This window comes from Pseudoliparis swirei, chromosome 12 (assembly GCF_029220125.1).
Source record: "Pseudoliparis swirei isolate HS2019 ecotype Mariana Trench chromosome 12, NWPU_hadal_v1, whole genome shotgun sequence".
Classification (NCBI taxonomy): domain Eukaryota; kingdom Metazoa; phylum Chordata; class Actinopteri; order Perciformes; family Liparidae; genus Pseudoliparis; species Pseudoliparis swirei.
Window position 1 is genome coordinate 8,419,944 of NC_079399.1, and position 25,681 is coordinate 8,445,624.

General features: G+C 41.3%; 4 protein-coding genes across 5 annotated transcripts in view; 2 read left to right on the forward strand and 2 right to left on the reverse strand.

Moving 5' to 3' along the window:
- ylpm1 (YLP motif containing 1) overlaps positions 1 to 2,379 on the forward strand; it is a 22,947-nt gene extending 20,568 nt beyond the window's left edge. Inside the window, exons 20-23 of the mRNA XM_056428906.1 lie at positions 445 to 496; positions 1,020 to 1,141; positions 1,362 to 1,547; positions 2,059 to 2,379. Coding sequence (XP_056284881.1) covers positions 445 to 496; positions 1,020 to 1,141; positions 1,362 to 1,508 — 321 coding nt within the window. The 3' untranslated portion in view covers positions 1,509 to 1,547; positions 2,059 to 2,379. The remainder of the gene's footprint in view (positions 1 to 444; positions 497 to 1,019; positions 1,142 to 1,361; positions 1,548 to 2,058) is intronic.
- Positions 2,112 to 11,511, reverse strand: LOC130202311 (prospero homeobox protein 2-like). Its single transcript, XM_056427766.1, has 4 exons — positions 9,500 to 11,511; positions 8,982 to 9,083; positions 8,247 to 8,438; positions 2,112 to 4,314 (listed from the first exon to the last, which is right to left on the reverse strand). The coding sequence occupies exons 1-4, from the start codon at positions 10,817 to 10,819 to the stop codon at positions 4,147 to 4,149; spliced, it is 1,782 nt and encodes a 593-aa protein (XP_056283741.1). The 5' UTR covers positions 10,820 to 11,511; the 3' UTR covers positions 2,112 to 4,146.
- Positions 11,512 to 11,782: 271 nt separating this feature from the next.
- Positions 11,783 to 18,363, forward strand: LOC130202823 (dihydrolipoyllysine-residue succinyltransferase component of 2-oxoglutarate dehydrogenase complex, mitochondrial-like). 2 transcript variants are annotated; one of them, XM_056428592.1, is made up of 15 exons: positions 11,783 to 11,906; positions 13,352 to 13,385; positions 13,677 to 13,719; positions 14,002 to 14,066; positions 14,154 to 14,228; positions 14,356 to 14,411; positions 14,537 to 14,645; positions 15,128 to 15,265; positions 15,388 to 15,455; positions 15,557 to 15,654; positions 15,897 to 16,027; positions 16,134 to 16,207; positions 16,308 to 16,391; positions 16,515 to 16,682; positions 17,294 to 18,363. In XM_056428592.1, exons 1-15 carry the CDS (start codon positions 11,853 to 11,855, stop codon positions 17,426 to 17,428), a joined length of 1,332 nt encoding a protein of 443 aa, XP_056284567.1. In that variant the 5' UTR covers positions 11,783 to 11,852; the 3' UTR covers positions 17,429 to 18,363. The 2 variants fall into 2 exon arrangements, with proteins under 2 accessions (XP_056284567.1, XP_056284566.1); XM_056428591.1 differs by having other exon boundaries at positions 11,784 to 11,915.
- Positions 18,364 to 21,376: 3,013 nt separating this feature from the next.
- On the reverse strand, positions 21,377 to 25,091 carry LOC130203009 (leucine-rich repeat-containing protein 74A-like). Its single transcript, XM_056428907.1, has 13 exons — positions 24,953 to 25,091; positions 24,686 to 24,861; positions 24,435 to 24,542; positions 24,205 to 24,298; positions 24,054 to 24,103; positions 23,863 to 23,944; positions 23,053 to 23,138; positions 22,726 to 22,920; positions 22,544 to 22,639; positions 22,287 to 22,415; positions 22,087 to 22,191; positions 21,840 to 21,925; positions 21,377 to 21,429 (listed from the first exon to the last, which is right to left on the reverse strand). Exons 1-13 carry the CDS (start codon positions 25,089 to 25,091, stop codon positions 21,408 to 21,410), a joined length of 1,368 nt encoding a protein of 455 aa, XP_056284882.1. The 3' UTR covers positions 21,377 to 21,407.
- Positions 25,092 to 25,681: the final 590 nt, after the last annotated feature.

Consider the following 25,681-nt stretch of genomic DNA (forward strand, 5'->3'; position numbering starts at 1 on the left):
TGATCACACGATCATCAGCTCACACAGACGAAGAACGTGATTGGATAGCAGAGTGCTTTCTTTTCTTTTTTTTCAGAGCAGATAGCGGTTGGCTTGACGACGATCTTTTTATAAAGGGAAAGCACTTTGGCACAGAAATGCTGTTCTCCAAAGCAGAGCACAACTATTATCCATTCTTTTTTTTCTTTTGCATGTTGCCCAGAACAAAGACTTAGTGTCAACACATTAGTTTCCCTCAACTTGCTAGATCCAAATATTTGCATGCCACTGTTGCATAATGTCTTAACCAGATCAGTCCTCACGCAGCCTCATCCCGTAGTAGTCTTTGTTGTCTTTCCACTTCTGATAAACCAGTCTGCTCTCTTTTCAGCCCCTGTTTTCTCTCTCCCTCTCCCTGTGTCACCCAGATGTTTAACCACTGCAGTGTTTCTTTATAAAATATAGGGCTACATTCCAAAAAGCAAATGGGAGATGGACACGTCCGAGGCGAAACTTGGTAGGTGTTCCTCTTTTTTAGTCTTCATTTTATGACGACCCAATCTTCTACCCTGAAGGGAAAAAAAGGCTGATTTTGGTTTGATGCAGCATCACAACAACCTAAACTAATAATTGAATGATTGACTGATGCTTCAAATGGAAAACATTTTAATAACGCTCACTCTTCCTCTGGAGAAAACATGCCTGTTATAGACGGGTGAATGTACAAAGAGAAGGAACAGATGAGGTTCTGCACGTAAACCGAAACGTGCAAAGTGTGCCTCCTCTGACATATGACTTCTACAGATCCCAAGCCAGGCAAATGAGGAGGGAACGTGAATAAGACACCCTCCTGTCAAAGTGTTGATGGAGATGCACTGTGTTATTGTCATGTGATTGTGAAGGAGGACATTGCTAAAACAAAAAGGAGGATGCCGATTGACTCGCTGGCTGTTCATGGACAAATTAATGTTCGGAGGATGAAGTTAAAGTTTTCGCGGGAGAGGAGAACTGATCGCTACAGTGATCTTCCATTTATACAGACAAGTTGGATGGTCTGGGGAGCGGCGGGAAGAGGAAACGTGAAGACATGGAGCACCTGGACGACTACCTCCAGCTGCCAGACGACTATGCCACGCGCATGTCGGAACCCGGAAAGAAACGGGTAAATTGCCTCTGCTTTAGAGCTCTTGCTTTGGTCATCTTAAAGTTAATTTCTAAAATATTGACGGTTAAAATCCAGGTGGTCACGGGTAGTTTTAAATTTTTAGACACCATTTTATTTGTATTATCATAAATGTTAAATGATGTATCGGATTTATCTGAAGTGATGCTCGGTCATCCACCTCCCGGTCATAACACCCCATCGTGGTTGCTTTGTCAAGGTCCGGTGGGCGGATCTGGAAGAGCAGAAGGAAGCCGATCGAAAGCGTGCGGTCGGCTTCGTGGTGGGTCAAACGGACTGGGAGAGAATAACAGATGAGAGCGGGCAGCTGGCACAAAGAGCTCTCAACCGGACCAAGTATTTCTAAGAAGATTGTGGTCTCCCCCTTTTTCCCCTTCAGTGAAAGGTATGTATGTTCCTCTTATGTAGGATGTTGTTAGGATGGCTGTCGATGTTAAAAGTAAGAAATACAAACGTAACATTTAATGACTTGACGGGGACATGTTTACAGTCTTTTCTTATTACCCGTCCTGTAGTGAACATGTACTTTATGCATTATTAATTTCTTTAATGCAAGTGAATGAAACAGCTTTTTTTTCAGCAAGCCGTTTCTTTAAAAAGGCTTTTTTTTACATTTCTGAGCTTAATCGCAATAAATAGTGAATAAAATGCCAAGTGAGTAACCTCACTAAGTTTGATTGACGGCATATACATCTTGCAGCTTTTTTATATTGATGCAAATGCAGTTGTAACTTTGTTTGGCAAAAAGTCACTGTTATCAAAATGTCGGAATATAACTGAATTTACAAAACTTAAATTTAGACGGAAAGTATTTTCTTAGTTATTACATAAGTTAAACGCATAAAGGTGTAACTTGATCACAAAAACATATCAATAATCTCTTCTTCTTTCGGCAGGTGTCCAGAATGTGAAAACAGCGTCGCTTAGGCTACTTGTGGTGAAACGAGAGACTCGTCCATATCACCGATGCTTATCAAATTCATAGTTATTTTATTGAGGATGCAGTATAGTTTTTTTTCTTCTTCTCATTTTTAAACCGGCACGCAGATGGATTTGTAGTTTATAACTCTGTGCTTCTTCTGGTCATGTATTCTGTCTTCAGACCCGATTCTTGCTGTTTTTTACTCGTCGTGCTTTCTGTACTGTTTACCTGTCGCAATGTTTTTTTTGATCTGTGAATACTTGGAAAAAAACACAATAAAACTTTCACAAAATCACCAACCTGGGGAGTCTTTCTTGAGGAACACGATGACCGAAAAGTCTTTGCTTTCGGAAGAAGCAGAATGTGCTCAAACTGAATCGGTTTGGCTTCTGAATAACTATTTACATCCCCTGTGACATGTTTACACCGGCTGTTATCCGGTTGATCTCTATGTATCGCGACATTAGGAGAACAGAGGGAAGAATAAATGGTTGGTTTAGTGAATTCCAACAATTTCCTACATCGTTGCAAATTTCAGTGCAAATAAGCCAGTTTTACACCTGTCTGTTTCCTCCCAGTCTCATAATGGTACATTTGCCATTCTCTAGATTTTGTATTTATTTAAATCATTGAACAATACATACTGTGGGGTAATTGCACAGACTTGTAGGCTTGAGTGTGTCAGAAGATCAAGTGTGATGCGAGTGCATGATTTCGCGACTGAAAACCCCTCGCTTTGTTTTTAAACTTAAGTACAATTTATTTTTCATGATTTTGTATTTATCTTTAAAAGCTTAAGGTTTTACAACTGAGTAAAGCAAGAACTTTGGGGTTCAAGTGGTAAACGTCTGGTTTCCTCAATGACAAATTCAGCCCACAGTGGATTCTCATAGTATTTTATTTGTACGTCTCACTTGAGTTCAGTTTGTTGCCATTGTTTTAACACGTGTATACATTTAAAGACAAGATATACATATGTTACCTGTAAAACAATTCAGCTGACCACGACTATGTGAGCACCACTAATGCACATTATCAAAGCTCACAATTAACAATAACATCTAGTGAAGTGAGAATGAACGATGCAATTGAATTGCTTTTATTTTTGAAGTCGGTTAAACTTTAAAACGAGCTGGTTGCTGATGTTTTATATGAAATATCTGCTCCGACTGCGACGCTCAATAATTAATATTGAGACTCATTCATTACTCATGACAGTGTAACGCTGATGAGTTTTCAAATGCCTTTGTGCACACTTCATATCGGTCAAAGAAAACCAAATGATCATGGTTAATATGTAAGCAGCTGTATTCAGTTAAGATACATTTTACATTTACAAACGTTGCACTTTGAAAGCAAATCCTCCAGAATTTTCACTCATGAGAGTTTCTATATGGATTACAAACGCTGTTACGGGAGTTACTGAAGACGAAACAAGGATCCTCAATTATGACCCAACACACATCCACCGGAGAAGACGTTTGATTTAGAAAGGACGAATGGATCGTCATGGTGAGTATGGAAGAGCTATTTTAACAACAGTTTTCCAGGAGCGGATGAGAGACGTCATTTACTGTCATAATACTAAATACTTGTCATGTTCATGTTATCCTGTACATACATATAATCAGCTCTGCTGAATATTAAATATGTTTTTCTTCTCCTGCTGTTGTGTGGACCTTTTATTTGTTTTCTTTGTGCAAAATAAAGAAGAATGCTTCTCAAAAATCAGAAAACGTGTTGCACTTGAAGATAATCACAGATTAAATAGTTTCACAATCGGTACAATACAAACTGTTATTGCTCTATATAACGGGTGATATTGAAAAACACGAATGTCAAACGACCTCATGCTGCAACAAGCCAGTAAAGCATTTGATAAACTCGGACATCGGTCTGCCATATGTGTTGAGATTGGATATGTGCAGGCGTGCCCGTCACTATTCTAGTGTACAAGATGTCCTGTGCTTCATTGGAAACCAAATAGTTTGCTACTCGAGGCACGAGTAAGTCCACATTGTGACCGTGACCACTGTGGCACATGATGTCGTCTGGTCGGGTCTCATCCTGAGGGATGACTTTTGAATTCAGCTGGCACGTCACTGTCCAGTTTACAGATCACTTTGTAGATCGCTTTCTTCCACGACGGATCACGATCTTTTCCCATCGAAATGGCAACGTAAAATTCTCTCAGTGTAAGCTCGGCGACCTCCACGAATCTGTCGGGGACCTGTGAATCCACAGGAGAAGATTTAAAACACGTTCAGGCCTTTTACACAAACTGTTTATATTTCACAGCTGGTAAAACACAGAATCGGGGTTGGAAAAAACAAGGTGAGTCAAGACGTGGCAAAGGAACTGTGTTTAATAAATAATATGAACCCAGTTCTATTGGTTAACAACAAACTGCATCATCAATACCTGAATCTGGTTTTATTAATTTTTAATGTAAAGCGTCAGACTTTTTTTTCTGTGTTTTTCATATTTCTGAATACCTTTTACAAACGTATGTTTGAACTGTCACACTGTTGAATTGTGGCAATACTGGAGTTTGTACGGAGTATTATGTTGCCAGGTATAAAAAATCAAATCTAAAAATGTGGTTCAATGTCAAAGACCGTAACGACACAAGGAGACGTGCCGGTGTGGTTCGGAACAGTTTTGCTCTCAGAAAAGAAAATCTTAAATAGCCTAGTTGTTTTATTTTCTTTAAATTGTTTTATGATGAATGGAAATTCAGAAAATAACCCTGTTTATTAATTAGCAAATTTGTGTTCCTCAATCCCTGAAAATTAGACCTTGATAGCAATATATCTGCAATGAGCTAATTTGGTCTGATGTCTTATCCTCAGCTCAGGGAGCTGAATTTGATTGTTGACTATTTGGGACACGTCTGGAATCTTCTTACAAACTGTCTAAAAGTTCTTATATTTAAGGCAACTCATAAATTTGTATTAAAGCCATTCATTAAAAATGAATCTCACATAAGTGTTTTCATTTTTCACACATTAAGTGGGTCAAAATGTGGATTCAATAATGAGATTTTAAGCATTTCTGACATGTAAAAGGAAAGGTCCAACAGCTTTATGGATGTTGATGATAATCAAATTTTATTTCAAATTTTAAAATAAGAATGCAACATGTTATATAATTTTGCTGTTTCAGATTCATCATCTAGGTCCCAAAATTAAATACAAATGGGATTATCAATTTACCTTTTTAACCTTGATTCCCTGACGATTTGAAGATGGAAATGTGGCATTTCCATGAAGCGTAGTTGGTTTCTGGAAAATTAATTGTCAAATAGCTTTTCCACCTTCCCATAACTTGTCACTAAATGAGCAGCTCTACTAATGATGATAAAAAAATCACAAATGTTGTGAGATTGCACTTTTATTTTAATTTAGGACGCCAAATAAAAAGACCCCGTGACCTCTAAACTCGCTTGTTCAAAGATCAGATTCTGACTAAATCTGCCATGAAATATTGTGTGCAGAACTGTGCTCCCCAGAGGATGAACCCTTTTTTATTTTGGATATTCATTGTGCTCAGCTTTGCAAACAAAATAGTTAGAATCTAGAAGACGCATAAATATCTTAGTTTACTGAGGCCTTTATTTTAACTCAATGTGTTATATATATATATATGTATATATACATGTATTATATACATACATATATTATGTATATAATACATATATATGTATGTATATACAGGACTGTCTCAGAAAATTAGAATATTGTGATGAAGTTCTTTATTTTCTGTAATGCAATTAAAAAAAAATGTCAATGTCATTGATTCATTACAAAATCAACTGAAATATTGCAAATTTTTTTTATTTTTAAATATTGCTGATTATATTACAAGAAAAAAAAAACTAAAATCTCATAAAAAATTTTAATATTTCCTCAGACCAAAGTAAAAAAAAAAAAAGATTTATAGTGTGTTTGTGTGTCTCAGGAAACCCTTTTGGTGTTTTCGAAGTTATTACTTATTTATTTGATTTTGTTTGTTTAATACCCTATTAGTTTCATGATATTCTAATATTTAGAGATAGGATATTTGAGTTTTTTGAGTTTTCTAGCTAAATAATATAATAAGCAATAAAAAAGAATAATATTTCAGTTGATTTTTAATGAATCCAGAATATTTGACATTTTTGTTTTTATTTTTTAATTTTTAAAGAATAATCTTCTAATATTCTGTATATATTACATTTACAAGGAATGCTCTGACTCCACATCACTGTTCATCTGTGTCATCGGTTTGACTTGAGACCAAACCGTGAACTAACACTGCAACAAGAACAAAGCATTTCAAAGCCATTCGACGTGACTTTACAACTCTGCTAACATCATTATTTGTGTTTCATGATAAGAGACCACAACTCCTCACTTGAAGGTTCGGTGTCTCTGCCACTCGGGAGGGAAAAAAACAAAAGCTATAGCAGCCGAATGGTTGACGGCTAACTTTGTGTTTTGGCTTATTGCTCTTGAATGTTTGAAAACTCGTGTAGAGACGCTGCAGGCCGTGTGTAATCACATCATTCATTTTATTTTCAATTGACAAAATGTTCAATCTTGTCCAAAGTCCTTTAACTGCCGGGATCAAACAGTCCTAAAAAAAACACTGAATTCAGTTTGATCGGGAAATATTTAAAAATCATACAACAGCCAGTATGATCGTGAACTGGTATTAAATTGCTTTCTGAGTGGTATTAAAAGTATCTTAAATGTAACCTGGGGGACCCTGCAGAAACCCAGCTTTCAAGCTGTGTTGAAGTGAACCCTCACTAAAAGTGCATTCATGTTTTCGATTATTGTACTTAAAAAGAAATAAGGGGGTAAAATCCCATATTAATTGGTAAATATTCAAACTCTTTTCAGACAAAAAAAAAGATGAAATACGCATTGTAACAAAGACTTCCCAAAATGCTGCTTTAGTTAATAGGCTGGGTTTTGCATTATAGTCTGCAAGTCTTTCTTCATCATGACGGTATTCACTCTTATAAATGATGAAATTCAGAAATGTTCATTTTTGCAGCAAATCATTATTAAAATCTTAAGTGTTTAGTTCACTTTAATTCTTCTAAAACTCAACTTCATCACACTGTACTTTGATACTGTGTTATCATGGTATCGTAGTTGTACTAGTTAGTCAAATTAGTATTAAAGCTATATGACTACATATTAAATATGTGGCGCTCTGGAGGAGTACACATGATGTCTGGTTAGTATGTGATTGATGTCCATAATCTGGGGATTTATAACGCATGTAAACGGGAACACTGTTTATGTGTTAAACATTTCCAGATTAAAGAGGAAATGAAAATCTCAGAATTTTTTTATTACAGCATCTATAAATGCATATAAATACACTGACTACATTACTCATGCCTTTGCTTCATGATACACGTGTTTTAATATCTGTGTGTCCATCTGTGCATCATCTTGGAATGATCACGTATTAACACATCTTTTATAGCCACGTGTTGACACATGCAGGACCTTACATATATAGATTTTTTTTTTTTAGCCTCTGCTTAAGAAATATTAAAGAAGAAGCACAAACTTATAAACTACAAATTGATCAGCGAATAACCAGTGCCGGTTTGAAAATCCGAAGAAAAACAAAACAATAGAACATATTTCTGAAGCAATTTGCGTACTATATAACCTGCAAATTCTAAGAAACCGGTATATTGAATTCATCTCGTAAAGCCACTATGAGCCACTTTACCAGTAACAAATGCAGCAAAGCAGATGAAACTAATTGCCCAATTTTGAAATGTAAGGTTTGAGACAAAAAAATATAAAGTGTCAAACACACACACACAAACACACACACATACATCTAACAAAAGTAAATGGTGTGTTAGACTGAACATGATCAAACTGAGGATGAAATAACCTCACTGGAGGATCCCAAAGCAAACGAACAAAACTGTATGATGTGAATAAGAAGAATTATAGTGTAGCATCAGTTTACCTGGAGGGCAAAAATATTAGATATTTAAATGGTACTTTTTAAGATGTACTGTATATGATCTGAGATGGTATCCACTTACAATCTAAAAGCAGCGAGCAGGAGGTGGTTAATCTTTTTTTTTAATCACGTGATGACAGTAAAATATCCCTAGTAGGAATCATAGCGTCCGTTTACCTGGAAGTCGTTGGTTTTGTTGTAGTGCACGTTGAGAGCCCTGAAAAGGTCTGATTCTCTCCCCACAGTCAGACTCCTTGCGTCGGCCACCGCCGTGAGAGCGTGCCGGGCGAACTTCTCCATCTGGATGTAGTAGAACTCCCTGAAGTTACTGAACCACTTGATCAGCTGGGAGGTGATGCAGCGCGTGAACTGAGGGCGAGACGGAGAGACGCGGGTAAGTGAGACGATCAGCGCGTAATTTGATGTATTGTAATTAATGTCTTTATGTGACAGAAGCTGCAAAGCATGCGTTTCACGGTATTAAAAACAAAGCAAATTAAATGTGAATAAATTCTATTTTACTCCATCTCTATGTTGCCATGTTTGATGCATGTTTACAGGAATGCAATCATGATGTAAAGCTATTAATCCTGGGCTTGATTACAATGAGAAATAAAATACAAAACCTATTAACTTGCCTGGGACTGATTCTTTATTCTGTGGTGACAAAGATGCATTTTAAAAGGATAAACTGGTTTGGGATCATAAAACATGAAGAGCACATGAACAACGACAAACTGCTTTGTGATTTAGGTTTAAGAGCTTCTCTCAGAAACGGCATGAAATGTGTTAATGTGGCTTGAATGCAAAATACAGCGACCTCTGATATACATATATATTTAGTTTTGACAGTAAAATGTATGTGTTGTAATTAAATGTAATGTATTAAAATGACACGTGGTATTTTCTCACCTGCACATCATAGAAACACATCTTCAGGACCAGAGAGCTCGGGTAGCGGCTGTAGAAGAACATGTGCTTTGCTTTCTTCAGATGATTCGTGGTCAGACCTTCCTGAACGCACCGACGTTAAGGCGTAAAACACATCCGAGACATAAACTGACTTTTCTTGGTTAATGAGCTGAGATCCGTTTTTCTCACAAGTCATTACAGCTCAACGTAATGAGAGACTCCTACTTTCTGCCCGTTTGGAAGATCAAAGTCAGTATTTATTGGATTCTGTAAAGTGCAGTTGCTGCCCTCTTTAAAATGTTTTTTGTGAATGAGCAGATTTATTTTATGGCACATACCTGTGAGGGGGGGGGGGGGGGTTTGTGACACGACGTCAACTCAAATAAGCAAAGGGAGAGTTATTGTTATGTTAAGGGGAAATAAATAGTTTCTGTCACTATTGATTGCTTCTTAAAGCCACACGGAAACATAAAAGATCAATTATTAGACTACACAAAATGTGTCAAGGTCAAGGATACATTCAGCATGTACAGGTTATTCTTCCTCAGGCCTTCCGACTCCATCTTGACTCGAGGCAGAGACGAGCTTTCCAACAGCACGTTCCCCACCGACGCAGCGTGAGTCTGGGGGCTTCTGACAGATCTGGAGTTGACCTTCGATCTCACTTTGACCGAATTCCAATGCGTGCCGTGCTTCTCAAACTTTGCTCGGCCATCTTCAGAGCCGTCACGCCGCGGGCTCCTGAGGGCATGTTCAGTGCTGTGATCTGGACCTCCGCGCAGAGCCGAGTCGTGGCTGAAGGGGACCGGAGGATCGGGGCGATGGAGGATGAACTGGTCGTCTCTTTCCAGTCGGGGCTTTTGTACCACCAGGGACAGAGCTTCGGTTTGAACTCCTGGGACTCCTCGCGTCTCTGCGTTCCCACAACAGGAACGTTTGTCTTTCTCCTCTTCAGCACCTGGTGGCTGAGGAGACGCGTTCCCCTCGTCATTTGCAGATGCCTGAAGGAGGGGCACGCTTTTAAAAACCGAGTCGACGCTCCTGCTGACGGCTCTGCTCAATTCGTACTTTAAAACATCTGCCATCAGCTTTATCCTCTCAGGCTTCGACTGGAAGTAGTTCATCAGCTTCACCTTCTTCCATCCTTGGTATTTTCGACTCGGGCTGCTCTGGAACTCGCTGTATGAATCCGTGAATGCGTCCCTTGGAGATGTTTCGGGAGAATCGCTCCAGGTGGGATATTGACTGTCTGGGATGTCCGTTACTCCACCCACATGCATGTTTAACCTCGTTCTGAGCTGTCTGAGGTGCTGATGCTGACTCTCAAGCTGCTTCCTCGCCGTCCGGCGGCCAGATCCACTCCTGTCCACGAGCTCCTGGTCTTGAACGCTTTCATTTTCCAGCATGCCACCTGACTCCTCGTGCGGACTCGTCATCCCGTCTGTGCGGTGCACAGCATGGGAGCTGGTCATGCCTTTGACGATATGTTCTACTCTGGCACGCTTTGCTTGATGGCCACTGTTTAAGTTCCACTCGTGGTAACCACAGGAACTGGATGCAGGAGGCGAATGTCCAGTGGTGTTGTCTCTTGATGGATTGAGATCCAGCTGGCGTGAACAGATCAAACTTGAACGAGCATCATCGCTGCTGTAATAAGCCTTCTCCGGTGGCATCGTTCTGCCCTCGCTGTCTTTGTGTAAGGACACAGAAACACCTGAAACTTCTGAATTTAATAGCGCAGGGTCCAGTTGGAAAGAGGGCACGTGCTCCGCGGGGTAGCCGTCAAAGAAAGGGCTGCTGGAAGAATACATACTTTTGCTCCAAACACTTGGGTTCATGCTTATTGGGTGAAAAAGAAAGACGGAATTTAAAAAAACATTATAAAGACAATTAAATTGCTTCCTGCAAAAAAAGTTGCAAGTTATTGCACAAACATCTGTCAAATATTTTTCCTGGCTATCTATTTAATTTACTTGAACTATACAACTTTAAATAATGTAACCACAATAATACATAATGTGCAAATAAGAAAGATATACTTAATTTGGTATATAGGCAAGTCATTTTTCAAATATTTTAAATATTTTCCTCACTTTTTAGTTGTATTTTTGTTTGTTTGGCTATATAAAAATGTTATCCTTGATCAAATGTTGAGATAAACAACGTACACACTAGTTTTATACGCAAGTACAAACTAAAGTGTGTAGCTCAGAAAACAAGAAGCACATCTCCATACAGAAACCTTTGATATGACCCACCTGTTGCCTGTCGAAAAGGACCCGAGGAGGCTGCAGGTCTGGGGCTGGCAGGAGGAGGACTGACTCAAGGATTTGTAGTGGTCCATCTGAGAGACCCTCCACAAAACAGGAGGTGCGGTCAAATATGCCAACCTATCCAATCCTACCTGTACATAATAACGTGATTTAAATCGGACAATCCACTCTTAATATGGGGAATTGATTATAATGGTATTTAATTTTTATATTTGTATCCTTTTCGGAACTAGTATGGCTGTGTTGTGTATATTTATTGTGAAATTAATTCAAAAGAATTGTAAAGTGTGGATTGTTACCTAATACAGGCAGTGGTACAGTCCAGTTTCCTCTACATACATGTCATTATTGTGTTATGTAAAAACAAACTTTAATTTCGATGTTTCGATATTCTAGATGTTTGTCTGTTTTTAGTTCATGATGTTCAGAATTATTTTTCCTTCAACAGTCCCAGCTCCCACCCCAAACTCTTCCCCCCCTCGCCCCCCTGCGCGGACAGCCGCAGTGGTTTCTCCCACCTGCACCGCCCTCGCTTCCGTCCTGCTCCTTCAGCTGCTGTCAACCCGAGCTAAGGGACACACGGCTACCGGCTAGCGTTATGTTATCGGGGTCCAGATGCGCGTACCGGACGCTCGGTCGTTCCCTGTCCGCGGTGAGCCAGGTTGGTTGGAAACGTAACCGAATTGACTCTGAAACGATTTGTTTCCGGTTAAAATAGAAATAGCTTAGCGGTCAACAGACGTTAGCTAGCTCGTGAAGCAGCAGGGCCTCGCCTGGGTTACCAAGGGCAGACAGTCAGACACCGACCGGCAAGTGTGAGAAGAAGATGAGAACAGCATACAATTAACTATCCTACTATTAATAAAGGGGTCTTAATCTTGTGCCCCACGGAATATATAGTATTGCTTTCTATATAACTGTATTGACACTGCAGTAAACTAGCAATTGCTAATGTCAGCGAGTGGGTCGTGTTTGTAGGACGCTCACGTGACCGAAATAGAGCATGTCATGTTTGACATGTGCACGAGCTCCAGCTGTCTCTGTGGTGCTTTAAGCAGGTAACGCCATGGAGCTGAAACATAACCCCCACGGGAGTAATCCGTGTAGTTTCGTACTTCAAGGAGGCGCTCGTGTGTGTCCTGCAGTGGGGTGTTTACACTTGACAGGGTATTATGTACACTGCAGCTACAACGTTCATGTTTGTGTTGAGAGAGTCACGGAGAGAGGTGCTTACTCAGTGATGTTTAGGCATTTGGTGCGATTGAATATCAGCATCAGAACTGTTTATTGCCAAGTACGTTACACATGCAAGGCATTTGACTTGGTGAAAGGTGCATAACAATACAACACTCCAAAAGACAAAGAAAATCTTGCGAAATAATAATTTTGCCAAGAAAAAGACTCGAATAGATGAGATTTTAAAAGGGGAATATGTTGGAGAATCCCAAACACAATAAACGTAATATCTGCGTGCCTGTACATGCATTGGTGTACTGTTTCTGACGACTCCACCCTCCTCCGGCATCCAACATCTCTAGGATTAAGTTGGAGAAACAACAACTCCTTTTGTTAAACATCAATGGACAAGCAGCCATAACTCGCTAGGCTTCTTCAAGAGAGGCCCGGCCCTCAAAATAGCCAGAGACGTGACTCATAACATACCACCATGCAGCGCGGTTAACCTCAGTCAGTGTTGGAAAAAACAGCGATTTGAGTGGAAGTTGAAGCTATGGATGTTACTGGTGAACCTATTTAGAGGAATTACAGTTCACATAAGCTGGTGTCTTTAGTTATTTATTTTTTGTTTATCTTGTTTGTATATCAAATGTGACGAGAGTCAAATTCCATCTATGTGTACACACATGGCCAACAAAGCTGATGCTGACTGTTTCCACAGTGTTTTAGCAGATTAAGTAGGCTCATTAATTGTTTACTTCTCTTACTTTTCCCCAAAAATGTATTAATTGATGCAGGCGTGATGGTTTTAATCACATGGGGAACTGCCAGTTTAAGGGGCTGTTGAAACTATTATCAATTCACAAACGACATGTATAAATAGATGCATATGAAACTAATTTTTCCCTTTTATTCTTTCAGGCAAATAATGTGCTGGTCCGACAAAGTGTTGCAGGTGAGTGTGCTTCTGACGGAGTAGAGTTGACCTTCAGCTTGGTTTGAGAACCTCATTGGTCATGTGAAATCTAAAACTTCACCCTGAGTTTTGTTTCTCATGAATAAACAAGCTTCGTGAGCGGATCGTCCCAATCAGAATACACGATGCTTGTTGAACGTCTGAGATTCCTCAGGAGCTCACGAGTGGTTATTTGCAGCTCATAGAAAAACTCCTCATGTTACAGTCTCAGGTGATGCAATGGTTGTTGTTGATATTCATTCTTGCTTTCTCTTCTTTTTTCCTCTTCAGGCCTCCCTGTCTGCAGCCAGCTAGTTTACAGGGATGCTGGGCCGTAAGTGCTCGCTCCCGTTCTGTTGTCTGTCTTTAAATGATCCTCGGTAACCGCTGCAGGTTTAACTACTCTTCAGCACAGTGATGCATTGTCAGTGTTAGAGCTGCCTAATTTATTCATAATTCATAAACTGAGCTTTACAGCTGTGCAGCAAATTATTAGCTTGAAGAGGTTTTACCAGCAATATAATATGTATCTGTATTGTGTGTATTTTAAAGCCACAATTAGGTTGCATTTGATGAAAAATACAAGTCATTTATTTATTTTTTTCTTGACATTTAGATGTGAATTTCAACCCTCAGCAAATGTCTTCCACATCAGATATTTCAAGACATCTGCAGTCCACAGTATGTATTGCAACAATTCTCAACATTACGTATGATAGACAACGGTTCTGTGTTTCAGTTGAAGCAACGGTTGTTTGTTTTGTCCAGGGGACGAGGTCATCACGGTCAAAACGCCTGCGTTCGCAGAATCAGTTTCAGAGGGGGACGTGAGGTGGGAGAAAGGTTAGTCAACATATTTTAAATGTAATGTTGTTGGTATTTCACAGGTGTGTCACATTTTATTACATTGTGTTTTAAATTAATCATTTCTGCACATTAAATCCATGCTCTTTTATTGATTATGCTTTAGCTGTGGGCGATTCAGTGAATGAAGATGAAGTGGTGTGTGAGATTGAGACTGACAAGGTATGAACAAGAAGCCCATTAGCCCTAAAATCATCTTGTATGCTTCCCCCCCCCCTCTCCCTCGCTCTCGTAAAGAGAGATGGAAAAAATTAGCCCTAAGAAACGCCCGTATTTTGTACTTTCAGACCTCGGTACAAGTCCCCGCTCCAACATCTGGCGTAATTGAGGAGCTGTTGGTGCCTGATGGAGAAAGGGTAGAAACAGGGATGCCCCTCTTCAAACTCCGGAAAGGAGGTGAGCTTAGTTGACTATCCGTTATCATTTTATCACTGAGGCAAACAAAACAAAATGTAATAGTCAGTGTGATACCTGAGTTTCAGCACCATTACCAAAACAATACATTTGATACATTACTTTTTTGAGCAGAAAGGTGTTTTGGTCTTAACACAAACTCTTTCCTATATACAGTATGACATTTTCGATAGTTTTAAATGAAAGAAACCTCTGATGTGATTGTCAATGCTTGATACTACATGCATAACTCAGTTAGTACTGTGTATTCATTTCAGTGATTTGGTTGTGGAGCAGAGCAGACATCTCTTTTTACACTCTGCTGTACATTTTAAATGACTGCTGTAGTTGTGTGTTGCATATCTACACATTAAAAATATATATATATTGAAGTATTACAGCAATGACGCATATTTAGACCCAATGTGTGTGTTTGTGTTGTGAATCATCAGATCCACATTGTCCTTCTTTAATTGTTTCCACAGCTGTCGCCGCCAAAGCTGCTCCCTCACCAGCAGCAGAGGCGCCGGCTGCAGCCCCGCCCCCTCCACCTGCAGCCTCAGCGCCCACTGCAATGCCTCCGGTGCCCGCAGTGCCACCAAAGGCCACGCAAGCCAAACCTGGTGTGTTTCCTTCTCCTGTCGTCTAAATCTACATTCTGCAGAAAGCATTTATTTAATATGATTGTGCAGGATGTATCTGAGCTTGGCTCTTATTGTCACATTCTGTTTTACCACCTTCCAAGTTTCTGCCATCAAGCCCACAGCTCCAGCACCAGCCCCTCTAACATCAGGAGGGAGAGGAGAAAGCAGGGTAACACACCTGTTGAAGACGCACTTGATGTGTTTCATTCACATGTCAAAATAAAAATACATTAATATGGAAATAGTGACGTTTGTTCTCCTTCTGTCCAGGTGAAGATGAACCGTATGCGGTTGAGGATCGCCCAGAGGCTGAAGGAGGCTCAGTCCACCTGCGCCATGTTGACCACCTTCAATGAGGTGGACATGGGGTAAGCTGCAGCGGCTCCTGAACCGATTAGTTCCCCTTTGTTCATCGTGTTTACATCGGTCTGAACCGTAGCCAGTTGGGCCTAAAAGCCTCGGCACAAAACCACCTGGCTCACAGTTTCAGTGTTCACTTTCACGACAGTGTCTCATTTCTATTAGTTTGACTCTACAGACTTCTTTCTTTTGTTTAAAAGACGTTTCCTCACAACACACATCCTCTAAAACTTCCTCATTTATGCTTCAGCAACATTCAGGACATGAGGAAAATCCATAAGGATGCTTTCTTAAAGAAGCACAACATCAAACTGGGTTTCATGTCAGCCTTCGTGAAGGCTGCTGCTTACGCTCTGACTGACCAGCCCGTCGTCAATGCCGGTAAGAAATAAAACGTTCCCCGGAGCAGCAGAGCCAAGTCTTATCGTTTGTGTGTCTTTTTTTAATTTTCTTACCAAACTTTATTCCCGAAATGTTTTTACTGCAGTTATTGACGATGCAACCAAAGAGATTGTCTACAGGGATTATGTTGATATTAGCGTCGCTGTGTCAACTCCGAAGGTATGACTTTCGTTCTATACAACTTTACATTTTAGTGTTAACAAGCATTTAGCCACAGCTTTTAACATCGAATACACCTGAACAACTTGTGTTTGTTTAGGGGCTTGTTGTACCGGTGATCCGTAACGTTGAGACCATGAACTTTGCTGACATTGAGAAAACCATTAATGCATTGGGAGAAAAGGTAAACAACTTTAGGCAACAGCTTTCCCAGATATTTGTCCTTTTTAGAGTGCAATTTTAAATTAAACCAATCGCTATTGAATTTGTAACGCAAATGAGAACCCGTGTGTGTTGTGTGCCTCAGGCTCGCAACAATCAGATTGCTGTTGAAGATATGGATGGAGGCACCTTCACCATCAGCAACGGTGGCGTGTTTGGCTCCTTGTTCGGCACGCCCATCATCAACCCCCCACAGTCCGCCATCCTGGGCATGCACGGCATCTTCGACCGACCTGTGGCCATCAACGGCAAGGTGAGAGTTGTGTGTCCTTAGATGCAGATGGTGTGTGTTTCAAAAGAAACCCTTCAATGAGTTAAACCCAGATCCACTAATAATAGAGTGAAGAGTGACTTTAGTTGATCTACTGGGGTTTGTAAAAGTGGAGCTGATTATAAAAGCTCAGATGGAGTGTGAAGGTTTTTGTTCAAATTATTAAACGCCATACAACAAAAAACTAAAGTTTGGTTTGATAAAGTGGCAAGAAGAAGCATCATAGAGACGAGTCTGTACACATGACCTCTATTGCATCTGTCCATCCGGGGAGAGGGATCCTCCTCTGATGCTCCCCTGAAGGTGTCTTCCCTTTTTTTACCCCTGTGGAAGGGTTTTTTCTATTTCTTGGGTAGTTTTTCCTGATCCGATGTGAGGTCAAAGGTCAGGGATGTCGTATGTGTACCGATTGTAAAGCACTCTGAGGCAAATTTGTAATTTGTGATATTGGGCTATATAAAATAAACTTAATTTAATTTAATTGAGTCTCTAACAGATCGGATCTCCATGACCAGCCGGCCTGGACATGATCAGACATACTTCTATGGATCTACTGGTTTCCCAAATTCCAAACCTCTCTTTTGCTCCGGCAGGTTGAGATCCGGTCCATGATGTACGTGGCGCTGACGTACGACCACCGACTCGTCGACGGCAGAGAAGCGGTCACTTTCCTACGCAAGATCAAAGCGGTGGTGGAAGATCCCCGCGTGCTGCTTCTGGACATGTGATGTTTCTAGCACTACTCCTCTTACGCCGCGTAAAATTAACTCCACGAGACAAAACACGCACAAGTCCGCACAAAATCTTTTGCCGTCCTTTTTTTTTTTTTTTTTTAAACGTTCGGTCAGACTTCTCGGGGACAACGAGGTTGACTTCACACACTCGAGCTAAAATACACGGCGTCATCTGTAGAAACTGCTCTTAAAATGGGCTCTGGCTGCGTTAACAAAGCAAAAAGTTTGCTCGCCATCTTTCAACATTTATTGTTTTTACTGCATTTTGAGTTTAGCAACATTGACGTTACACATCTTGGGACACTAAATTGGCACACAGGCTGAAAGGGTTGAAGATAACTCTCACATGGGTGTGTTACTAGACCGAGGAGCTCTTCAGAGGAAAATACGAGGCAGTGGATAAACACTCGCTGCATTGTCACATTTGTGTAATCATAAAAGTAAACGGCTTTTCCGGGCAGCATTTGGCCGCCTGACTTTCTCCCCTGTTTGTTAGTCGGTGCCCTCGAGCCTCTCTCTCCACGGCCAATTAATTCAAGATGTTTTAACGTGAACACAGAATTTCTTGCTTTCCTGCCAGTGATTGGGACTAGCCACGGGGAACGCGTGCCACTGTTGGAGCTAACTCCAATTATATTCATATATTTTCTGTTTCATTTTGCTTTAAAACTGCCTCGCTGATTCTTTGACTATTAAAGTCTCAAAATGTTGATCAAACTGCTCCAAGCTTTGAGTAAAACACAGAAACTGTACAAACGCCAAATACTATTAGTTTGTTTTCCATATGCTGGGAGTCGTGTTCAAAACGCAAAAAATTGGCAACAGGATTTTATGTTGACATTGTCATTGTGCTATCCCATATATATATAAAATACTTGTATCTATTTAAAGAAACAATTTTCAACATTAAACATCAAGAGTTTTCTTTACTGAAAGTTGTCTTGCGCATTTACTTCAAACTTTGTACATGCTGTATTTATTCCAAACAATGATTCACTAACTAGAGTTGAAGCATTCACTTTTGATTAATCCATTCATTTCTCACAATCCAGATGATCAATGAATCTTTAAAGTTTAAGGTTCCAGTTTCCCAAAAGTTAAGTTTCCTGCTTTAAATTTAATGATCACAACACAAAAATTTTAATATGTCATATGTGATGTTCATTTTAAAGTATTTCACGAAAATGGCACCAGAGAAAACCGTCTACTGAACTTTTCACCTTCAGTCTCACCCTCTGAAGAGCGGACTCCGGATCATGACGATGCCGTGATGAAAGCACGAGGCTGAGGCTGAGGCGGGGGGGTGGTCTTCACAGCCGGTCTAGCTTGACGTATTTTATCTCGTGCCAAATTCATTTTGTCTCCCGAATTCTCTGCTGCAGATGAATTCTGTGAGCGAAGGCCGGCCTTCAAAGCCTCGGGCGCCGGCCCGGCGCTCGCCTCTTGGGAAGCGCCACGCGAGGGGATCGTCTCTGACAAAGTCTTGAGGGACGCTTGGCCTTTTCTGCCACTTCACAAACACAGGCTCAAGTGTGTGCAGCTGTGTGTGATGACCCTTCAGTATTTCTGTTTACTTTAATAATCACGGGGGGGGGGGGGGGGGACAAAGGGTCCTAATGTACGTCTTTGTTTCTCTGCCAGCACCTACACAAATGTCTGAACAACACTGTTTGGAGGAAAAACACCGAATTCATTATGAGAACACACACAAAAAACAAACATTAGATTACCATGAGAATACTGGAGGTCCTAATGAGCCTGGATAAAGCAAACCATGACAAGGGGTTCCTTTAATTTAATTATTTACTTTATTACCGCTCAAGATTCCATTAGCGCTTTTGAGATCATGCTAATTGGCCGCCTGTGCCAGTGGTGCATAGATATCTGAAGGGTTCGTTGGCAGGTTTTTGGTTTCGTCTTCAAAATGTGGCCAAATTTGCGAATTTCCAATTGCCCCGCTCAATAAGATGTGGGCTTTAAGTCTTTGTGTCCATTCAGATGAAAGATGGCCCATTAGAAATTGGCAGCTAGCTGTTTGTTTTCATTAAGCCACATCAGAGGGATCATTTACCTAAATTATTCTGTTGGGTTTTTTTCTGCCTTTTTTTAAATGGCTAATTATTTCAGTTTTAAACAAAAAAATGTGTTTTAGTCCAATTTGGAAAACGTAGGCGTTGAGTTTTAGGTGATCTTAATATTAACGTGGAAGATTGTCCGTTTACATTTAAAGTTATTATTGCCATGACTCACATGTCATACCTTCCTGCTGGTTATGAGAGGGATCCAGTTTATATTAGGATTACACAATCTGACTGAGGCTCGTCCAGATATGGTAAATCCTGAATAATCTACGGTATCCAAATAACTTTGATGTGGTTAAAGGATTGAAACGGTCACAGAGTTGACTTTTCCACACTTTTCCTTGAGCCTGACAACAAATGCTCCACTAATATTTGGTGTTTATATCTTGTGCACATGACGTGTTCAAACAATCGAGACTATCTGAAAGCACAACATTGAATGAGTCTTCAAGTGGAGTATGTTATTTTTACTGTGTTTTATGTTCAGGTTATTATCTTTATTGCTGTTTTATATTGTTCAAATTATCTTAAGTAACCGGTATTCATACTGTTAATCCACAACGACTGTAATGTGCACTGCGAGTTGGAGTACTGCATCAAGCACGGTGTGATTGAAAAAATATATAATTTCAGTAAGTGAATGAAGGGATGAGGAGACAAGAGGAGAAGGACACTCAGGGGGCAGAGGATGAAGAGACGAACATGAAGGAAATGAGGTGGGTTTGATTTAAAGTAAAAGATGAGACGGAAAATTATTGAGAAGCACCTCATAAATCAGATGTCATACTTATTCGTAAAATTAAACAAGTTAAATCCACTTCAGCCCGTTGTGTTATCCTGTTACATAGCAAACATTGATCTATAATGATGTTGATATGGAGATATTTGTCATCATCGAGGTCATGGTGGGGGAAGAAAGGATTAAAAAGGTGCATTCAAATTAATCCAGTGGAGTTTTCTTCAACAACTACATTTCACTTTAGAAGCCTCGTCATAGTTCAGAGGGACTTCTGTTGACGTAGTTTATGGGAAAGAAATGCTGAAAAAAATACAACTCAAAAACACTCATCCCAGTTTGAGAGTTGCTTCTGGCTTTTAATAACTAATAATAAACTAATTTAAGATAACTTGTTTCTATGCCTCGTCTTTTCTACTGAGACGGCCGTGAGCGGTTGTTACACACACACACACACACACACCCCACCACGTCTTCCCTGAACCCCTCACATATAATCATATTGAATAGAAACGGGGTGTGCGTTGTCCGCGTGACCCTCACTATTAGGTGTCAAGCCGTTTACACAGGATTCAATAAAGAGGTGTGTGTGAGACGGAGCGCTACCACTGGAGCCACCAGACGGAAACAAATTGCCCTGTGGGATACGACGCCTTGAGACAATCCCCCCTTCATGAACTCACGGTGCAGCGCCGGCTTCAGTGATGCATATTCATAACGGTTTCATTCAGAGCCCAAAACAACTAGCTTCCATCTGGCCCTATTCTAGTTCTCCTCTCGCTCCTTTGATATGGACGCCAGCTCTCTTTTTCTTCCTCCTCTGTTCTGTTGTCATACCAGAAGATTATTTGTGGATGGAGAGAATGAGGCGGAGGACCCTGTGGCCTCAGGTGGGTGCAGCTGGTTGGTGTCAGAGGTTCAAGTATTCATGCTGGATAGAATTGGGAGGAGAGGAGATGTTATTGTTTTTACCTGTCAGCGGTGCACATCGCCATCGGGTTTGAGATGTCAGTTAATCCTCCTTTTCAGTAACTCAAATGTTGCTAATAAAGAATTCATAAAGAGGCACTGCTAGTATATAGAGGACATCAAGTGAGACTGCATGAAGTTTTATTTGTAGATGTCCAATCCTCATGGGAGCCGTACGTCTCTGCGTCTACGACAACTCGGCAAACTGACTGCAACAAAGAGAGACAAGTGTCACAAGATCCACCCGAACTACACTGAAAGGGTACTTTCACCCAAATAAAACCATATCTCCATGACAACTGAGCAAACTGTGTACTGAATAGCGTGAGCTCTGTTTGAGAGCTCTAGAAAAAGCTTGTAAGTGGACCTTGTGTTAAGATGGTTTTGTCAAACTACTATTTTTATAGGTAACGATGCACAAAAAAACATGTTTTCCTACATAAACCGATAAAAAATGATCCAAAATGTATTCAGCTTTCAAAATAGAACCAAAACAGTGTTTTCTATTTAATGTGGGTGACCTGGCCCTTAAAAACCAACAACATTTTTAAAAGATTTGTTTTATGAAAAAGGCCGCATGGTAAATAATAGACGACTAAAGTGACGCTCCACGGATCACCTGAAGTCGATGGTGTATTTGCGGTTCTCATCGAACTTCTCGATCAACCACTCGAGCTGCCGCTGATCCAGAGGTGCGTTCGCTTCCTGCATGACGACAACATCTGCTCCGGTAAGTTAAGTACTTTTTCTGTGACAGATTTGTCGTACTTATTCATGATATATATATATATATATATATATAATTCATATATATATATTCACAGAAATATATATTTTCAGTGCGTGTGAGGAGTTGTGAGTCTGACCTTCACAGCCTTCCTGAAGGCCGCGGTGGACACGTTCATGGTTCCTTCTTCATCCAAAGCTTGGAAGAAGTCCACGATGCTCTCATTTCGCTCTTTGAGGAATTTCTATGAAACAAAACAGATCTCAGATTTTTTGTGAGCTCTTGACCCCAATTATAAACTAACTGTCAGCAGTTTTCTTTGCCTTCCTGACCTCTCACCTGAAAGACCCCGAGGGCCGACGTGTTCCTGGTTACGGAGCTCATGACGCTGTGCCGGACAGCCAGACCAGGACGCCTCTGACGGGCTTCATCCAACAGCTCCACAAAGCTCTCACAAACAAAAACTGTCTGCACACACACACACACACACACATACATGGTCAGAGTGTATCAATAGTAGTCCAGTCAAATATAATCAGCACATATTCATATTTATACTTCAATTCAAATGGGAAAAACAGTTGTTCTGCACTTACATAAATATCCATCTCCTCCACGGCTGAATTTGTGTTTTTCGTAATGGTTTTGAGCAGCGACAGAGCTCCGATGCTGGTCAGGGGGTTATGGGAGAGCTGGACAGATATAACACTCAGGAGTTTACACGTTGCAATAACGCCGATCAAACGCAAGCCGACGGCGCCAGAGCTTCGGGACTCACCTTGATGACCCGCAGGGCGTCGTTGGTGGCCAGGCCCTGGCAGAGGAGGGCCGCGGCCTCGTTGTCTACGAGGTTGCTGCTGAGGTCCAGCAGCTCCAGCGTGCTGTTCAGTTTCAGCGCTTGACCCAGAGGCTTCGCCTCGATGCGGCCAAAACCGTTGTGCGACAGCAGCAGCTGCTTCAGGGTGGAGTTCACCTGAGGGAGGAAACATGTGACCAACCGCCATGACGGGAGAGCGTTCAACAAACGCTGAAGGCTTGTGGCCGAGTGTGTTGCGTTGTTATGTTGTTGTTGTTGTGTTGTTGTGTTGTTATGTTGTTACGTCACCTTCAGTCCGTCACTCAAAGCCGCCGCGCTGCCCATGCAAAGATGGTTCCAGCTCAAATTTAGGACTTGTATGCCCGTATTTGTGGCTTTGAGAAAGGGCAAACAAATGTAACAAAGGTCACAATACATTTCAAAATATGAACCCACAAAAGGCTTTTTAAATTCAAACTTAAATTAAAATATGCAGGATGTATCCGTAGTGTTCGTTTTGACTGATACATATTTCTTTAAACTTTAGGGATTTACGGGACAGACCAATTACAATATGTGCCGTCATCTAATTACCTTCGCATTGAAAATGCGGAAGGTTATGTTTTGATCGCCGTGTATTTATTTATTTATTTATTTGTCTGCGTGTTACTCGCATAACTCAAAAAGTGTTAAACCGAATCACATGAAATATGGTGGGATGATTGGTTATTATCCGGGGACCATTTGATTAGATTTTGGGATCGATCGGGTCAAAGGTCAAGGTCATGAAAAGGTCAACATCTTCTTTTTACCATTGTTTATCCAATTGGCATGCAACTAATGCCAACATGTTCATGATTCAATGCCCAATCTTGTGATATGCGAAGGTATGCGCTCTACCGAGTGACCATTCTAGTTGAACTCCTGTGACCTGCCGACGGGCCGATGGGGTTCTCGGTCGCTCCGCACGCCGTACGGTGAGAACAAATATGCAGAATAGCTTTATTAGCATTTTTCTTACAGAAAAAGAGTAAATCACGGATATCTCAGTTGGACTTTTAAGTGTGTGAGCTTTGTGAGATCAACACGTTACACCCAGGCAGAGATGAACTACTGCACCTAACATGTGACCCAGGTGTTGAGCTCCTGTTACACCGATCTTGTTGTGACTGAGGTCCAGCTCTTTGATCAGATGGTCTCCCTGAGAATAAAAACATGTTGACGCTCATTGCACATGTTCAGTGGATGAGATGAGTTCATGAGCTCGAATGTTCTTTGGCACGACTCAGCAGATTCTTCTTTGTACGAACCTCTAAAGCGTCAGCAAAGTATTGGGCTGCAGAATCATCAAAGCCATTGCCTATACGGGAAGAAGTGGAAATGAATTGAATTACTAGTCAAATAAATTAAAAATAACTGACTTATTATTATTGCGCTCCAGTGAAAGACGTCGCCGATCACCTGACAGCTTGATGGATCTGATGTAGAAGTTGCTCGACATCCTTTTGGAGACGATGTCGGCTCCTTCGAGCTGCAGCTTGTTGTTGGAAAGGTTCTGAAGACGTGAAGACATGTTAAGCAAAAACAGAACCAGTCCAATAAAAAATGATTGTTCCTCTTGCCGTCCAGGGCGGACGAGGACCCGGCACACGTTTCAGGACCGATGTATTCGTAGTTTTGAGAATAGTTACCAGACTCTCGATGCTCATGTTCGTTTGAAGCATTTCCATCATGTGGCGCGCCCCCTCCGCCCCCAGGGCGTTGTCCTCCAGCTCCAGGTTAGTGATGGTGAGGTCATTCTGGAACACGACCACACACTCAATGTGCCATGCAGAACTTTACTTTACACAAATAATGGTCATTTTTGGTGATCAATAAACAAACGATGTCGTTATAGGGAATATAGATGAAGGGATTTAGGCCCCTCCCCCCCCCCCCCTACTTGCAGAGCGATGGCCAGAGCTTTGGCTCCCAGAGGTCCCACCCCATAGTGGTTCAGGTTGAGCTCGGCTTCACCCAGGTGACGGAGGAAGGAGGACACGGGGACCGAGCCCGTGTCCCGGCAGGACTGCAGGTACAGCGCCGCACCGGACCAACACGGCTTCTGATGGGTGCCAACTATACAGAGGAGGAGGAGGAGGAGGAGGAGGAGGGGGGGGTTGGAGTCCATGCATCCACTGTCATTGAATGTACGGCCACGTTGACCTACTGTCTGTCTCCAGGTCAGTGTCCCACTCATCTCCACTGTCGACCTCTTGACCCTGGGTTGGCTCCTCCACCACGTCCGGGCTTCCGGTGGGCAGGACTGTACGATCAGGTGACTGCTCCTCATCCTCACGGTGATCCATGACGTCACAGGACCCTAAAAATGGAGAGAGAGAGAGAGAGAGAGAGAGAGAGAGAGAGAGAGAGAGAGAGAGAGAGAGAGAGAGAGAGATAGTTGTGCGACTATGACGAAAGAAACGTCCGTTTCTGTCCGCCGCGAGCAGTTCGCTAATCTACGACTTTCGGGTCTCGTCTTTAAAACAGAGCGACCTCTAAAGAGAGGTGCTTTACGAACTGTTTGTGTTCTTCCGAATAGAGAAACCAGCAGCCTACCTGAGCGCGTCTTGTCACTGTGTGGAGTTTAACGGGCTTAACGACAGGAAACCAACGGCCGTTATTGAGAGTTTATATCTTAGAACCTTATAACGGTTGAAAGGATATACGGATATTATCATTCTTCTTGAAAGTTCTCTAGTGTCTGACCACGTATCGCTCAGTATGGCGTGAAGTCAAATTGATGTATCGAGCTCTACGTCATGCAGTTCACCAAAGGTTCCACAAGGTGGCGCCACTGACCGCAGTGTGAGGGACATGCAGGTTAAACCACTCAGGGCCCTCAGGAACATGAACGTATTATTGTGTAACTCCATCCAATTTACACGTAGAAATGTGA

Coding starts and splice junctions, on each gene's coding strand:
- LOC130202311 (XM_056427766.1), bottom strand. CDS start 10,819: ATGAACCCAAGTGTTTGGAGCAAAAGTATGTATTCTTCCAGCAGCCCT. Junction 9,084..9,499: donor ATAACCTGTACATGCTGAAT/GTATCCTTGACC, acceptor CGGTGCGTTCAG/GAAGGTCTGACCACGAATCA. Junction 4,315..8,246: donor ACAAAACCAACGACTTCCAG/GTAAACGGACGC, acceptor GTGGATTCACAG/GTCCCCGACAGATTCGTGGA.
- LOC130203009 (XM_056428907.1), bottom strand. CDS start 25,091: ATGGATCACCGTGAGGATGAGGAGCAGTCACCTGATCGTACAGTCCTG. Junction 24,543..24,685: donor CTCTGGCCATCGCTCTGCAA/GTAGGGGGGGGG, acceptor GTCGTGTTCCAG/AATGACCTCACCATCACTAA. Junction 23,139..23,862: donor ACACCTGGGTCACATGTTAG/GTGCAGTAGTTC, acceptor CCTTTCTCAAAG/CCACAAATACGGGCATACAA.
- LOC130202823 (XM_056428591.1), top strand. CDS start 11,853: ATGTTATCGGGGTCCAGATGCGCGTACCGGACGCTCGGTCGTTCCCTG. Junction 13,386..13,676: donor GGTCCGACAAAGTGTTGCAG/GTGAGTGTGCTT, acceptor TTTCCTCTTCAG/GCCTCCCTGTCTGCAGCCAG. Junction 16,208..16,307: donor TCGCTGTGTCAACTCCGAAG/GTATGACTTTCG, acceptor GTGTTTGTTTAG/GGGCTTGTTGTACCGGTGAT.